We start from the raw sequence: 16,915 nt of genomic DNA, 5'->3' as shown, positions 1-16,915 counted from the left end.
ACAATTTCAAAATTAATACAACATGAAGTACTAAACAGTCAATAATAAATAATATTAATATAATTAATCTTAACATAACTAATCTTAATATAACTAAAGCATCAACTATTCGATTATACGCCTTTAATTAAGGGCCATCCTAACTATCTGATTAAGTAACTTTGACTATAAATATTAATCAGTTATCCACATGTTGTGAAAAATAAAATAAAGAGGAAAAAGAACAAAACAAATGTAGAAATTTGAAACCAAGACTCTCTATATATTAACATCAATGCCAAAGCCAGCACACCAACATAGACAACTCAATTAGACAAACAGAGCAAGAAGTTGCTTTGCTTAATCAACATTTGTGTTTTTCTATTTTCTCCACCTCTCTGTCACCTTTTTCTACTTTCAAAATTCCCTTGGCAAAAACAACAAAAATTCAAGAATACATACATAGTAGAGAGAAGTTACAAAATTCATCACAAAACCAAAGGCTTCAGCAAAGAAGAAACAACAAGAAAAGAAGATAGAAAATTACATACATACAAAAATACTTCACCAAAATTGATTTTTTTTGGCAATAAAATTCACCAAGATTGAATTTTTTTGCAATAAAGTTCAGCAAGATTGAAACTTTTTTCCATTTTGGTTAATGGGGTCTCTCCCAATTGCGGTTTCCGGGACCAACGTACACGGTGGTGGAGGCGGTGGTAGGTGGTGGCAGTGGTGCAACAATAAGAACAATAACAGCAACACCACTAAGAGTAATATTAATGGAAGTAGTAACAGCAGCAGCAGTGATCCTTGTGCTAACTCTTCAGCTTTTGTCTTCTTTTTGGTGTCATTTGTTTGTCTTGCTTCAATTGCTGGGATTTACTGTAGGCTTTTACTACCCCCTAATGTACATACAACACTTTCTTCTTTGGGATGTCATGAGGACAATGAGGGTTCTTGGTCTATTGGTGTTTACTATGGTGACTCTCCTTTTAACCTTAAACCCATTGAAGAGGTAAGAAATTTTTCCCTTTTTTTTTTGTTTTCTTTTGCTCATTTCTTGGTTTTAATGGTAAAATTTTTGATCTTTTCTGGTTTGGGGTTTTGGGAATTTTAGTTTTAAACATTTTAAATTGAGAATTCTTGGTTTTATGGGGGGTTTGGCTCAAAGATTTAATTTTTTTTAATGGACTAAAGTTGCTAAGTTTTGTGGGGATTTCATGATTTGTTGAACTTTATGTTGTGGAAATGTTTTGGCAGGCAAATGTTTGGAGGAACAAAAGTGCATCATGGCCAGTGGCAAATCCAGTTGTCACCTGTGCTTCAGCTTCTGGGGCTAGTTTTCCCAGTAATTTTGTTGCTGACCCTTTTCTTTATGTTCAGGTAATCTTTTTTCCTTTTTCTAATTTAGCTTTTGTGTCTTGATTCTGGAATCTATTTAATCGCGCACGGAGTTTAAAAAAGAAATGAAAACTTTTAAAATTTGCGGTCATAAGCATGCCATAACATTTGTGTGGCTATGATTCTTTTGAAACTTATGGTGTTAAACATTTCAGGGTGCCTTTGTGTTAAAAGCTTCTCGTTTAGGATATAATTGGAAGTTAAGTTAAAAAATTTTCTAATTTAAAAAGAAGTTATTCTTTTTGAAAGTAACTTAGTAATTAGTAATGTTTGCTAAGTTTTGTTGCTCTATGATAGATTGGCTTTGTTATATTTGTGATGTATGCAAATAACAGGAAGCATCTTTAGTTTTTCAATATGCATGTAATCAGGTTGGTGAAAGTATGATGGCTTGTTTGAAGTTTAATTGATGAGACTTTTGTGGACAAGTTGTTTAACTTTAATCCTCTATTATCATCATCTTTTAGAGATTAGATGTGACGTTAATGGAACCGAACCATGTCAGCGTAATTACCTTTCTGAAACAGATAGATTAGTAAGCTGTTGTGGTGCTGTTGCAATTATTTAAATTGGCTGATGAGGTCGCAGGATTTGTCATTAACACATCCTTTTGGTGAGTAATCCTGCAATGAAGGAGGAGTTGAGTTATAAAGTAGATAGGGATGGAAAAGGTTGTAGTTTAGTTCTTTGACATTATCCTTTTGGCTCTTTTTTATGTTGCTTTCCTTGGTTATGTTTATTTTTCTGCTCCGTTCTGCCATAGCCCGTCTTGGGTTAATAATGTGCAAAAACTTGGGATAGAAAGAGGATAATTAGGGGAACTTTGCTCTTCTCTTTTCATTTTACTGGAGAAATTGGATTAAATCCTCTGAAGGATAAGGGGGAATCGGTTTCAAGTGCTTACTAGGAATATAGCCAAAGCCAATGATGTTACATGTAATTAATAAAAATCCATGGTCTGGTACAACTATGTAGAATTAGAAATGGTCATTGTACACAGAAGTTCTCTTTTTATCAGGAAATTTGTTGACTGACTCCTCACTCGAGTTTTAAATGCCACGGGAAAAATTGAGTTGTATAAGAATAAGATTCAAAGCGTTACATACTCAAACAGAATAAGTTTGCTTCAATTATTTACAATTAAAACCAGGATTCTTGAGTTTCTCTTACTGTCAATAAACTGTTTTCATAGATTTAGGATTCTCTTCTGAAAGTAATACCATATATATGACTTGTCTAATTGTAGTGTTACATGATATTTTATTTTTGAACAATTTTCACTGGGGTGTCTGGTTGTGCTACGATCTTTAGATTCCTCTCTTTTAGGCCATGCAGGATCTTGATTGTTATTTTTCCTTTTTGTTACATTTATTCAGGGAGACATCCTTTACTTGTTCTTTGAATCAAAGAATTCAATCACAATGCAAGGCGATATTGGAGTTGCAAGAAGTACTGATAAGGGAGCAACGTGGGAACAGTTGGGTGTTGCTCTGGATGAAGACTGGCATCTCTCCTATCCTTATGTCTTTGACTACAATGGCAATGTAAGCTTTTTTACTTCCTTAACTATTTATATGTCATGTAACTTTATCTGAAACAACAACATTACACTTGCGCTATCATTGACGTCTACTTTTCTTAACGTCGTGATTAATATTTCCATCAACTTTTTATTTTGTGCAGATCTATATGATGCCTGAGGGCAGCGCAAAAGGGGATCTTCGTCTTTATCGAGCTGTAAAGTTTCCTACAGAATGGAAACTGGAAAAGATCATAATGAAAAAGCCGCTTGTTGATTCTTTTATAACTCAACATGATGGGAAGTACTGGCTTTTCGGTTCAGATCATAGTGGAATTGGTGCCAAGAAGAACGGTCAGTTGGAGATTTGGTATAGTAGCTCACCTCTTGGTCCTTGGAAACCACACAAAAAGAATCCTATCTATAACACAGACAAGAGCAAGGGAGCCCGAAATGGAGGTAGACCATTTTTATACGATGGACATCTTTATCGTGCTGGTCAAGACTGTGGTGAGACATATGGGCGACGCCTGCGTCTCTTCAAAATAGAGGTTCTGACTCCTACTGAGTACAAAGAAGTTGAAGTCCCTCTGGGTCTTAAAGAGTCGATGAAGGGACGGAATGCCTGGAATGGGGCCCGCAGTCATCAACTTGACGTGCAACAACTAAGCTCCGGGGAGTGGGTTGCAGTTATGGACGGGGACCGAGTCCCTTCAGGAGATGTAAATCGACGGTTTATTTTAGGTTTTGCATCAGCTTTAGGTGTTGTAGTTCTGGTTATACTCTTTGGTATGTTACTAGGAGCAGTGAAAGGATTAGTACCCTTAAGTTGGTGCCCTCACAATGTTGGAAAGAGGAGTGATGCCGCATTCGATTGGGAAAGATCAAGCTTGTTATCTTCTAGAATGAGACTAGTCTGTAGCCGCTTGAACAGAGCAAGCTCGTCTCTCCGTGCCAGAATAAATCCAAAAACATGCAGTGGAGGGTTTGTTCTTGCTTTAGTATTTCTAGTGACTGTGGTGTTAATGTGCACCGGAGTTAAGTACTTCTATGGAGGCAGCGGTGCACAGGAAGCTTACCCGTTGAACGGTCAGTACTCTCAGTTCACTTTATTAACAATGACCTATGATGCTCGGCTCTGGAACTTGAAAATGTATGTCAAGCATTACTCGAGGTGTTCTTCAGTTCGTGATATTGTTGTAGTGTGGAATAAAGGCCAACCTCCAGAATTGAGTGAGCTTGATTCAGCAGTGCCAGTTAGGATAAGAGTAGAGGAACAAAACTCGCTGAACAATCGATTTAAGGTAGATCCTTTGATAAAGACACGTGCGGTTCTTGAACTTGATGATGACATTATGATGCCTTGTGATGATGTTGAACGTGGATTTAAGGTATGGCGTGAGCATCCTGAGCGCATAGTAGGGTTTTATCCCCGGCTTGCAGATGGAAACCCATTGAAATATAGGGCTGAGAATCATGCTCGCGAGCACAATGGTTATAATATGATTCTAACAGGAGCAGCCTTTGTCGACAGCAAAATGGCTTTCGAGAAGTACTGGAGCGATGAAGCTGCTGCAGGTAGAGAAGTGGTGGACAAGCTTTTTAACTGTGAGGATGTTTTGCTAAACTACTTATATGCAAACGCGAGCTCGTCTAGTACAGTTGAATACGTTAAACCTGCATGGGCAATCGATACTTCAAAATTTTCTGGTGTTGCAATTAGCCGGAATACGCAGACTCACTATGGGCTAAGAAGCAGTTGCCTCCAAAAATTTTCTGAAATGTATGGAAGCATATCAAGTAGAAAATCAGAATTTCACCATCGAAAAGATGGTTGGGATGTATAGCAAGGAGCAAATTTCTAGCATCATAGTTGAAGTTAGTGCTTTTCATTTTTTTTTTCTTTTTGATCTTTCTTTCCTCTTGGTATAATTTTGGTTTTATGATTTTGGTCAAGCTTTGTTTACCTCCTGTTGTAAATTCTGCTTTGGGAGGGACTTCAACTTTTGTAAGGCAAATGTACATTAGTTTAGATACATAAATTGATATAGTTCTGTGATATCCTTTCTATCAGATTTCAAGATGTACTTTCACCAACATCTATTTGTGATATGATTTCAAGGCAACACAGTTTCTCTTGAATATTTAAAGGTAGTGTGTACCTAGACTTTACCCCATCCTGTAGAGATAGACTGTTTTTGAAGACCCTCGGTTCAAAAATAAATAAAATTCAAAAATAAATAAAAAAAGCAGTAGCAAGATAACTGAAGCGAAATAATAATAGGTAGAAATAAAAATCTACGAACAAGAAAATACAAGACTAATACTAATGCAACTAGAATCGCAAGGAAATACACTCAACCTATTAATTTTCTACCCTAATCCTGACCACTAATGCAACTAGTATGGCAAGGAAATACACTCAACCTATTAATCTTCTATGCTAATTTTCGACCTCCACACCCTCATATCCTCAGTAAGTTAAAGTTGCGCTATCTCCCGACTAATCCCCTCACCATAATACCTCTTAGGCCTACTTATATCTTCCTCGTGCCTATCAAGACCAATCTCTCACACCTCCTCATAAGGGCATTTACATCTTTCCTATTCACATGTCTGTATCATCTTAACCTCATTTCTCGCATCTTGTCCTCCAGGGGCAAAACAAAAAGCTTTTGCTAGCGGTGCTCTAATTAAAAATCACATATAAAAAAGTTATTTGACAAATAAGTTTTACTATTCTTAATCTCAGGGAAAAAACAAAAAAGACATTGACAATGCTTAAGGTACATAAGGGCATTACAGTATCCTTAAATAATACCACGTGAGATTTTCCCTTTTTCTTTCTCTCCTTTGAGGAACGTTCATAGTATAGTACTAGAATCTAGATAGTCTGGTCAACTTAATAGGCATCATATATTGACCAGTAAAAAAAAATTATTGTCCAACAAAATGTCGAACTGTTTACTACCAAAATTTAGGTCGGCCTATATTCGAGCACGGGCATTAAATGACATGGAGAGAAGATCAAAGTTTAAATTAGAGTAGTAACAAAATATGCACCTAAGCATTAACTGACACAAGGAGGAGGTACGATAGCGTAGATATCCATCTTAATCAAGATTGACTTAAAGTGCATAGTAGTGTAGAGTCTGATTAAGATTTTCATAACTGCCTCATTCAGGTTAATTAAACTAAACCTCTCGTCTCTCTAGAAAAGCAAAATTTGAAATATTTAATAGATCGTCCAAGTATATACTTTTTTTTTTTTCTTGTTTCAGTACTTCTATGGTCGTAGCACGACAAGATTATACTATTATAAGATAGTTTGTAGTTATTCAATAAAATAGTCGAGATTGATCAAAATACACGTTTTAAAAAAAACACGGACAAAGAGGGGAAGGATGCTTTTCACTACGTGGTTTGTGTAATCTCCAAAAGCTTAATGTTTCCCATCCACGTTGTTGTGCATGTGAATTGATTGAGTGAATATCTAAAGAAGCATAGGGAATGTAGTTAGTGAAAATGTAGGCTCTAAATATATATATAGACAAATGGGACCTAAAATATGTTTGTGGTGCTCCACGAGCCACACCTATACTCACCTTTTGACAGCACATTTGACAATTGACATAATACTCTGACTCCTTTTAGGTCCAAGTTATAAATAATGTACATAGATAGATAAGGGTATATATTGTTTTAATTTTCCTCGATGTTTCGATATTCATGTTGAAGTTCGATTAAATTTAAATTTGCATTTGAAAATCCCATATTATGGTAAAGTGCTTTTTTAAAAACACGATTTCGTACCAAAGCTCGAATTCGAGAGCTCTGGTTAAAGATAAAAGAGTATTTATTACTCCTTGTATATACTATATTGGTATCAAATCTAAACTTTTGAGTACCCAAGCTTTGCTTGCAAATCTTTCTTTTCCTGAAACTCTCATCAAAGTTCATTATATCATGACCCACATAGTCTGGACTTTGGCCTTCCTTAAGTCCATTTTCTTTTGCTTGTCTTTCCTTTTGACCCATGTTGGTTTTTTAGATTTTGAGTATCAAATCTAATGTTTTGAGTATCCAATATGGTGTATTTATTTTGTATAACATTTACATGTTGCTTTTAGAATAATATTAGTATTATATTTTACACATACATATATATAAGAAAATAGAATCTCTACCTCGAAGTTAGGGTGAGGTCTACGTACACACTGCACTCCCCAGATCCCATTTATGGGATGAGGTCTACGTACGCACTGCACTCCTCAGACTCCACTTATGAGATTATACTGAGTTTGTTGTTGTTGTTATTATTATTATTATTATTATTATTATTATTATTATATATATATATATATATATATATATATATATATATATATATATATATATATATAAGGAAATGGTTTTGCTTAATAGTGTCAAATGACACCCCTAATGTTAGAATTTTTCTGCGAGTGGCTATAATGCAATAATGTTATGAAAAATTCCTTTCTGCCATACTCTTTTTGGCCACAATGGTCCAAATGGGATTATTAATGTAAAATCACAACCAAATTAGGGTTTCTGCGCTAATTTTATACCAAAAATACCCTTCGCGTTAGATTTTGAATTTCTCAACTTGATTCTCTCTCATCCATTGAATGGTTGTCTTCCCAATACATGGAAAATATCAAGCATGCAAATCCTCTTTCCCATAAATGTATTTTTTCATCTTTTTTTGTAGTATACGTGTATACATTTCGAATTTATTCATCAATATACATATATTTAATTGTATATTTCGTATATCTTTCGTATAATAAGGTCTTCAAAGTCCTAATATTTAAACAACCCTAGATGGCCGAAAGTAAAATCCTAAGGTATATTTTATCCCTCTTCAAAGCCCTAATACTTAAACAAACCTAATACTTGATTGTTTTTTCATCTCTTACTCACCTATGTTCTTCTAAGTGTAAGTGAATAGGTATTTCTACCACACTAATTTTTATACATAAATTTATAGTCTGACTCGAAGTTATAGATTCAACTGAACCTGTCATTAGAATTGTAACGACCCGACCGGTCGTTTCGAGAGTTATAGCTCCGTTTTTTCTATTTTTGTTTATTCTGTGTTCTTCAGTTATATTATGATATGTAGGGTTAGTTGGTTCGGGTCTGGAGTAGTTTCAGAATGAATTGAGACACTTAGTCTCCTTATTAGAAGTTTAAGTTGAAAAAGTCAATCGGATGTTGACTTATGTGTAAACGATCTTGTATTTGAATTTTGATGGTTCCGTTAGCTCCGTTAAGGTATTTTGGACTTAGGAGCGTGTTTGGAGGTCCGTAGTGGAATTTAGCTTGAATTGGCGAAAGTTAAAAATTTGGCGATTTTGGTCGGGAGTAGAAAATTTGATATCGGGGTCGGAATGGATTTTCGGAAATTGGAGTAGGTTCGTGGTATCATTTGTGACATGTGTGTAAAATTTGAGGTCATTCGGACGTGGTTTGGTAAGTTTCGATATCAGTTGTGGAATTCAGAAGTTTAGAAGTTCTTAGGCTTGAATCCGAGGGTAATTTGGTGTTTTGATATTGTCTTGAGTGATTCGAAGGTTCTCTTAAGTTCGTATGAGGTTATATGACTTGTTGGCATATTTTTTTAAGGCCCCGAGGGCCTCAGGTGTGTTTCAGGTGGTTAACGGATCAAGTTTGAAGTTTGGAGAATTGCTGAAGTTGGCCTATTGCTGGTGTAATCGCACTTGCGAGGGTATCGCCGTAGGTGCGGTGGGACGGACACATGTGCGGTGGGACGGATACAGGTGCGGGAGTGTGTTGGACTGGGAGAACCGCAGGTGGGAGTAGGTGTGCGCATCTTCGAGCCCGCAGAAGGGGGTCATAGCCCGCAGAAGCGGAAAAGAGGAGGTCAGGCAGTGGCCGCAGGTGCGAGGTCTTTTCCGCACCAACGAGGTCGCAGAAGCAGATAGAGAGCGCATGTGTGGAATTGGGGACTTAAGGGATTTTCCGCAGATGCGGAGGTTGTTGCGCAAAAGCGAGACCGCAGGTGCACATTCTGAGCCGCAGGTGCGAAAAGCCTGGGCAGAATCTATAAATAGAAGACTTCGCGAATTATTACTCATTTCCACCATTTTTAAGTCGGACCTTGGAGCTTTTGGAGTGATTTTGAAGGGAATTCAAGGGTTTTTCAGCGAGGTAAGTTGCTTGAGCTCTAATACCCTTAGCTATGGTATTTTTCCGTTGATTTCTCATCTAATTAGTGGGGTTTTGAAATGAAAATTGGGGGTTAGGGTTTGGGATTTTGGAGAGTGTAATTTGGGAATTTGAGGGACCAAACGATGTCGGTTTTTGATAAATTTCATACGGTTAAACTCGTGAGTGAATGGGCTTCCGGGTTTTGTGACTTTTGTCGGATTTCGAGAAGTGGGCACAGGGGCCGGTTTGAGCCGATTTCGGATTTTGGGCTATATTTTAGTAGTTTTCTTGTGGAATTGAACCCTTTAGACTCTATTGATTGTGTTGTATTACTTGTGGCTAGATTCGGAAAGTTTGGAGGACGATTTGAGAGGCAAAGGCATCGCGAAGTAGGATTTTGCTCGGATCGAGGTAAGTAAAAGTCTTAAATCTGGTTTTAAGGGTATGAAACCCCGAGAATTTGTATAATGTGATATTTGGAGGTGACGCACATGCTAGGTGACGGGCGTGCGAGCGTGCACTGTTAGGGATGTGACTTGGTCCGTCCTGTGAGACTGTAAAGCCGAATAGCCATTGTTATTACTTGTTTTTTCTTGTCTTTGAGCAATTGACTGCCTTTCATGTTAGAAACCATGCTTAGGCCATATGATATCACTAATGGGACCCGCATCGGTCGTATACTTGTTAAATTGACTGCTAATTGATGTCTTGTACTCAGTCACAGTCTTATTATGTGTTATATCTCTGTTTCTTCTCATTTCTTGTTGATACTTGTTGTATTCCATGTTTGGGCTGGTTATTATGATATTTTGTGAGCTCGAGGGGATGGAGAGGTTAGTGACTTAGATAGGGCCTGAGTGTCGGGTTGAGAGCTATGTGAGATATATTGGATTGGGCTGCACGCCGCAACAATATTGGATCAGGTTGCATGCCGCAACAAGCCTTCGGGCCATATATCAAATCAGGCTGCATGCTGCAGCAGTACTTGGATCGAGCTGCACGCCGCAACAATATATGGACCGGGCTGCACGCCGCAGCAATATATGGACTGGGCTGCATGCCGCAACAATATATAGCGCTTGGGCTGTAGGAGCCCCTCCGGAGTCTGTACACCCCCAGTGAGCGCAGGTACCTTTGATTGTGAGTATGGAGACTAAGAGTTGAGTGATTGAGTTGTTGAGATAGATGAGTGACAGTAGCCATGTGAGGTTGTACTTGCTCTTATTTTGCGGTTGCACTTCATTGCTAATTGTTGTTGTTGTGATATTTTGTGGAGGGCTTATATTGTTGTACCTGAGCTCGAAATATTTTGATTTAAAACACCGAATTGAAAGCATGCCTACTTTTCTTGCTGAAATTACTGAAATGAACTGCATTTGGGTAGCTCGTCACTGCTTCTCAGTTCCTTATTTAATTTTGTTACTTACTAAGTTGGAAGTACTCACGTTACTCCCTGCACCTTGTGTGCAGATACAGGTGTGACCGGACGCGGAGGTCATTGAGTTCGTGCGCAGTTGATCTTTCGGAGATTTATGAGGTAGCTGCCGGCGTTCGCAGACCTTGTGCTCCTTCCTTATTATCTTTCTCTGTATTGGTATCTAGACGCAGACTATTGTAGACACTGTCTTTTAGATTGAGAGTCTAGTTGCTTATGACTTAGTGACACCCCGATGCCGGGCTATTTTTCCGCACTTATGTTTAATTGGGTTTTACCCCGTATTTATGAGAAATTCCGGCCATTTTAAATGTCTTAATTCATTTCTGTTAAATTTTGAAAGTGTTTTGGAAAGGTCGGCTTGCCTAGTACCACGATAGGCGCCATCATGACGGGTTAGGTTTTGGTTCGTTACAAGTTGGTATCAGATCCTAAGTTTCATAGGTCTCACGAGTCATGAGCGGGTTTAGTAAAGTCTTGCGGATCGGTACTGATGCATCTATACTTATCTTCGAGAGGTTGCAGAACCCTTAGGAAACTCCACATTCTTGAATTCTTGTCATGCGAATCTGTTGATTCTAGTAACTAAACATCTGTTATTTCATTCTCTCACAGATGGTGAGGACTCGTACTACCGGTCACGAGGCCCAACCACCAGCCAGGGCCGCGAGAGGCCGAGCCCGCGGTAGAGGCTGTGGTAGGGGCAGAGGTGCAGCCCGCACAACAGCTGGGGAAGTACCTGCAGATCCACCAGTTGCCCCATATCAGGACCAGATTCCAGTTGTTGATGCACTAGCTCAGGCACCACCTGTGCCTATTGTGATTCCAGGCCTTCATGAGGCCTTAGCTCAGATTCTGACTGCGTGTACCAGTCTTGCTTAGGCGGTCTCTGTTCCGGCCGCAGCAGCCACTTCTCAGGCCGGGGGAGGTGCTCAGACTCTCGCTGCTCGCACACTAGAGCAGGTGGTACAGGGATTCCAGACATCGGGGGCACCACCAGCCCAGCCGGTTGCAGCTGCTCAGGATTATGTGATTCCTGCTATGCCTGAGGATGAGGAGCGTAGATTGGATAGGTTTGGGAGACTCCAGCCTCCATCTTTCAGTAGTGCAGAGGGAGAGGATGCACAGGGTTTCTTGGACAGGTGTCAGAGGATACTCCGTACAACAGGTATCCTTGAGACCAGTAGGGTCTCGTTCACTACCTTTCAGTTCTTTGGGGCTGCATTCAGTTGGTGGGAGGCTTACGAGAGGCGTAGGCCAGTCGGCGCAGCGCCCCTTACTTGGCAGCAGTTCTCCGTTGTGTTTCTAGAGAAGTTCGTGCCTCAGTCCCGCAGAGAGGAGCTGCGCAGACAGTTTGAGCAGCTTTGTCAGGGTGATATGTCTGTGACACAGTATGAGATGCGATTCTTGGATTTGGCCCTCCATTCTATCTGGTTAGTTCCCACAGACAAGGAGAGGACCAGGAGGTTTATAGATGGCCTCACTTATCAGCTGCGATTGCTTATGACCAGAGAGAGAGTGTCTGGTGCTACTTTTGATGAGGTTGTCGACATTGCTCGGCAGATTGAGATGGTTCGCAGTTAGGAGAAGGTTGAGAGGGAGGCCAAGAGGCCTCGTGGATAGGGTGGATTTAGTGGTACTCCTTCTGGGGGTCAGTTCCAGCACGGTAGAGGCCGTCCATTCAGACATGCTCAGGCGGCTCTCCCAGTTCACCGTGGTGCATCATCTGGCCATGGTTCTCACAGTTATCAGCAAGGTCGTTCATCTCTTGGTGCCCTTTTAGCACAGAGTTCTTCTCATGCTCCATCCGGTCAGGGTTCGTCTATGCCCGGTCCTTCTGCTAGTTATCCCGCTGATCGGGGCTCCCTTCAGTCTCCAGCACCAGGGTGTTACTATGAGTGTAGGGAGCTCCGTAGAGGAGCCAGTCCATGTTATCAGCATCAGTTCCTCCACCACCCGCCCAGTCAGCTAGGGGTTGCCCGAGAGAGGGAGGCTGATCAGGGGGTGGCCAGGCCCATTTCTATGCTCTTCCTGCCAGACCAAATGCTATTGCTTTAGATGCTATGATTACAGGTATTGTGTCAGTTTTCCACAGAGATGCCTCAGGATTATTTGACCCTGGTTCCACTTATTCATATGTTTCCTCGTATTTCGCTCATTTTCTGGATATGCCCCGTGAGTCTTTAGTTTTATTTGTTCATGTATCTACTCTTGTGGGTGATACAATTATTGTGGACTGCGTATATCGGTCATGTGTGGTGACCATTGGGGTTCTGGAGACCTGAGTGGATCTTTTGCTGCTTAGTATGGTCTATTTTGATGTGATATTAGGTATGAATTGGTTGTCTCCATGTCATGTTGTTCTAGATTGTCACCCTAAGACCGTGATGTTGGCGATGCCGGATTTGCCGAGGGCTGAGTGGAGCGATTCTATAGACTATGTACCTAGTAGGGTGATCTCATATTTGAAGGCTCAGCGGATGGTTGAGAAGGGTTGTCTATCCTATTTGGCTTTTGTGAGGGATGTTAGTGCAGAGACTCCTGCCATTGATTTTGTTCCGATGGTACGTGATTTTCTGGATGTGTTTCCTGCAGACCTGCCGGGCATGCAACCTGACAGGGATATTGACTTCGGTATTGATTTGGTGCCGGGCACTCAGCCCATTTCTATCCCACCGTATCGTATGGAACCGACGGAGTTGAAGGAGTTGAAAGAATAGCTTCAGGAACTCCTTGATAAGGGGTTTATTCGGCCTAGTGTGTCACCTTGGGGTGCACCAGTTCTATTTGTGAAGAAGAAGGATGGTTCCATGAGGATGTGCATTGATTACAGGCAGTTGAACAAGGTCACAGTTAAGAACAAGTATCCTTTGCCTCGTATTGATGACTTGTTTGACCAGCTTCAGGGAGCGAGTGTATTCTCCAAGATTGATTTGAGGTCTGGGTATCACCAACTGAAGATTCGAGATTCGGATATTCTTACGACAGCTTTCAGGACCCGATATGGCCATTATGAGTTCTTAGTGATGTCTTTTGGGTTAACTAATGCCCTATCAGCGTTTATGCATTTGATGAACAGTGTATAGATAGAGGCGGTGCGGAGTTGTCCTAGAACGTCCTCAGCCACGGATATTAGGAGCTTTCTTGGTTTGGCGGGCTATTACCGTCGCTTTGTGGAGGGATTTTCATATATTGCATCTCCCTTGACCAAATTGACCCAAAAGGGTGCTCCATTCAGGTGGTCGGGTGAGTGTGAGGAAACCTTTCAGAGGCTCAAGACTGCCTTGACCACAACTCCAGTGTTAGTTCTGCCATCAGCTTCAGGTTCTTACACCGTGTATTGTGATGCCTCGAGGATAGGTATTGGAAGTGTTCTGATGCAAAAGGGTTGGGTGATTGCCTATGCCTCGCGCCAGTTGAAGACTCATGAGAAGAACTATCCTGTCCATGATCTTGAGTTAGCAGCTATTGTTCACGCCTTGAAGATTTGGCGGCACTATTTGTACGGGGTTCATTGTGAGATCTATACTGATTACCAGAGTTTGCAGCATCTGTTAAAGTAGAAGGATCTTAATTTGCGCCAACGGAGATGGTTGGAGCTTCTCAAGGACTATGATATCACTATTTTGTACCTATCAGGGAAGGCCAATATGGTGGCCGATGCTTTGAATCGACGGGCGGAGAGTTTGGGGAGTTTAGCATATCTTCCAGCAGTAGAGAGGCCTTTGGCATTGGATATCCAGGCGTTAGCTGGCCAGTTTGTCAGATTGGATATTTCGGAGCCGAGTCAGGTATTGGCTTGTATTAGCTGTACGAGGCTTTATATGGAAGGAGGTGTAGATCTCCAGTAGGATAGTTTGAGCCGGGTGAGGCTAGGCTCTTGGGTACAGACTTGGTCCAGGATGCATTAGACAAGGTGAAATTGATTCAGGAGCGTCTTCGCACGGTGCAGTCTAGGCAGAAGAGCTATGCGGAAAGGAAGGTCCGTGATGTGTCTTTCATGGTTGGGGAGAAGGTTTTGCTGAAGGTATCACCCATGCAGGGTGTTATGAGGTTTGGGAAGAGGGTCAAGTTGAGCCCCCGTTTCATTGGGCCTTTGAGGTGCTTCAGAGGATAGGGAAGGTGGATTACAAGCTTGCCTTGCCACCCAGCTTGTCGAGTGTGCATCCAGTATTTCACGTGTCTATGCTCCGAAAGTATATTGGAGATCCGTCCCATGTTCTGTATTTCATCACGGTTCAGTTGGATGGTGATATGACTTATGATGTGGAGCCAGTGGCCATTTTGGGTCGGCAGGTTCGGAAGTTGAGGTCAAAGGATATAGCTTCAGTGAAGATACAGAGGAGAGGTCAGCCTGTGGAGGAGGCTACCTGGGAGACCGAGCGGGAGATGCAGAGCAGATATCCACACCTATTTAAGACTCTAGGTATGTTTCTAGACCCATTCGAGGACGAACGTTTATTTAAGAGGGGGGATGTAACGACCCGACCAGTCGTTTCGAGAGTTATAGTCCCGTTTCCCCCATTTCTGCTTCTTCTATCTTCTTCAATTATATTATAATATGTCTGGTTAGTTGGTTCGGGTCCGAAGTGGTTTCGGAGTGAGTTGAGACACTTAGTCTCTTCATTAGAAGCTTAAGTTGGAAAAGTTAATCGGATATTGACTTATGTGTAAACGATCTCAGATTTGAATTTTGATGGTTCCGTTAGCTCCGTTAGGGGATTTTGGACTTAAGAGCCTGTTCGGAATGTGATTTGGAGGTGCGTAGTGGAATTTAGCTTGAATTGGCGAAAGTTGGAAATTTGGCGATTTTGATCCGCAGTGAAAAATTTGATATCAGGGTCGGAATGGATTTTCGAAAATTGGAGTAGGTTCGTGGTGTCATTTTTGACATGTGTGTAAAATTTAATGTCATTCGGACGTGGTTTGGTAAGTTTCGACATCGATTGTGGAATTCGGAAATTTAGAAGTTCTTAGGCTTGAATCCGAGGATAATTTGGTATTTTGATGTTGTCTTGAGTGATTCGAAGGTTCGATTAAGTTCGTATGAGGTTATATGACTTATTGGTATGTTTGGTTGAGGCCCATAGGGCCTCAGGTGGTTAACGGATCAAGTTTGAAGTTTGGAGAATTGCTGAAGTTGGCCTGTTGCTGGTGTAATCACACCTGTGAGGGTATCCCCGCAGGTGCGACGCCACAGGTGCGGTGGCACGGACGCAGGCGCGGGAGTGTGTTGGACTGGGAAGAACTGTAGGTGCGAGTGGGTGTGCGCATCTGCGAGCCCGCAGAAGCGGAAGAGAGGAGGTCAGGCAGTGGCCGCAGGTGCGAGGTCTTTTCCGCACCTGCGAGGTCGCAAAAGGGGATAGGGAGCGCATGTGCGAAATTGGGGACTTAAGTGATTTTCCATATATGCGGAGGTTGTTGTGCAAATGCGAGAGCAGAATCTATAAATAGAAGGCTTCGCGAATATTTGCTCATTTCCACCATTTTCAAGTCGGACCTTGGAGCTTTTGGAGTGATTTTAAAGGGGATTCAATGGTTATTCAGTTAGGTAAGTTTCTTGAGCTCTAATACCCTTAGCTATGGTATTTTTCCGTTGATTTCTCATCTAATTAGTGGGATTTTGATGTGAAAATTGGGGGTTAGGGCATGGGATTTTGGAGAGTGTAATTTGGGCATTTGAGGGACCAAACGATGTCAGTTTTTGATAAATTTCGTATGGTTAGACTCGTGAGTGAATTTGCTTCCGGGTTTTGTGACTTTTGTTGGATTTCGAGACATGGGCCTGGGGGCTGGTTTGAGGCGATTTCGGATTTTGGGCTATATTTTAGTAGTTTTCTTGTGAAATTGATCTCTTTAGACCTTATTGATTTTGTTGTATTACTTCTAGATTCGGGACGTTTGGAGGCCGATTTGAGAGGCAAAGGCATCGTAGAGTAGGATTTTGCTCGGATCGAGGTAAGTAACAGTCTTAAATCTGTTTTTGAGGGTATAAAAACCCAAGAATTTGTATAGTGTGATATTTGGAGGTGACGCACATACTAGGTGACGGGCGTGCGAGCGTGCACCATGAGGGATTGTGACTTGGTCCGTCTCGTGAGACTATAAAATCGAATAGCCATTGTTATTACTTGTTTTTCCTTATTTTTGAGCAATTGACTGCCTTTCATGTTACAAACCATGCTTAGGCCACATGATATCACTATTGGGACCCGCAGCGATCGTATACTTATTGAATTGACTGCTAATTGCTGTGTTGTACTCAGTCACAGTCTTATTGTGTGTTATATCTCTGTTTCCTCTCATTTCTTATTGATACTTGTTGTATTCCCTGTTTAGGCTGGTTATTATGATATTCTGTGAGCCCGAGGGGCTGGAGAGGT

At 41.1% G+C, this 16,915-nt stretch overlaps 1 protein-coding gene across 1 annotated transcript; it reads left to right on the top strand.

Moving 5' to 3' along the window:
- Window positions 1–398: 398 nt before the first annotated feature.
- LOC104105420 (glucosamine inositolphosphorylceramide transferase 1-like) lies at window positions 399–4,961 on the top strand. The gene is made up of 4 exons (XM_009613715.4): window positions 399–997; window positions 1,243–1,365; window positions 2,760–2,927; window positions 3,067–4,961. The coding sequence occupies exons 1-4, from the start codon at window positions 641–643 to the stop codon at window positions 4,747–4,749; spliced, it is 2,331 nt and encodes a 776-aa protein (XP_009612010.1). The 5' UTR covers window positions 399–640; the 3' UTR covers window positions 4,750–4,961.
- Window positions 4,962–16,915: the final 11,954 nt, after the last annotated feature.

The sequence above is a fragment of the Nicotiana tomentosiformis genome, chromosome 5, assembly GCF_000390325.3.
Source record: "Nicotiana tomentosiformis chromosome 5, ASM39032v3, whole genome shotgun sequence".
NCBI lineage: Eukaryota > Viridiplantae > Streptophyta > Magnoliopsida > Solanales > Solanaceae > Nicotiana > Nicotiana tomentosiformis.
Note: the sequence above shows the minus strand (reverse complement) of the source record. Positions and strands in the feature narration are given on the sequence as shown.

Excerpts from the sequence above, each read along its gene's own strand:
- LOC104105420 (XM_009613715.4), top strand. The coding sequence starts at position 641 with ATGGGGTCTCTCCCAATTGCGGTTTCCGGGACCAACGTACACGGTGGT. Across the intron at positions 1,366-2,759 it reads ACCCTTTTCTTTATGTTCAG|GGAGACATCCTTTACTTGTT; the intron begins GTAATCTTTTTT and ends ACATTTATTCAG. Across the intron at positions 2,928-3,066 it reads TCTTTGACTACAATGGCAAT|ATCTATATGATGCCTGAGGG; the intron begins GTAAGCTTTTTT and ends TATTTTGTGCAG.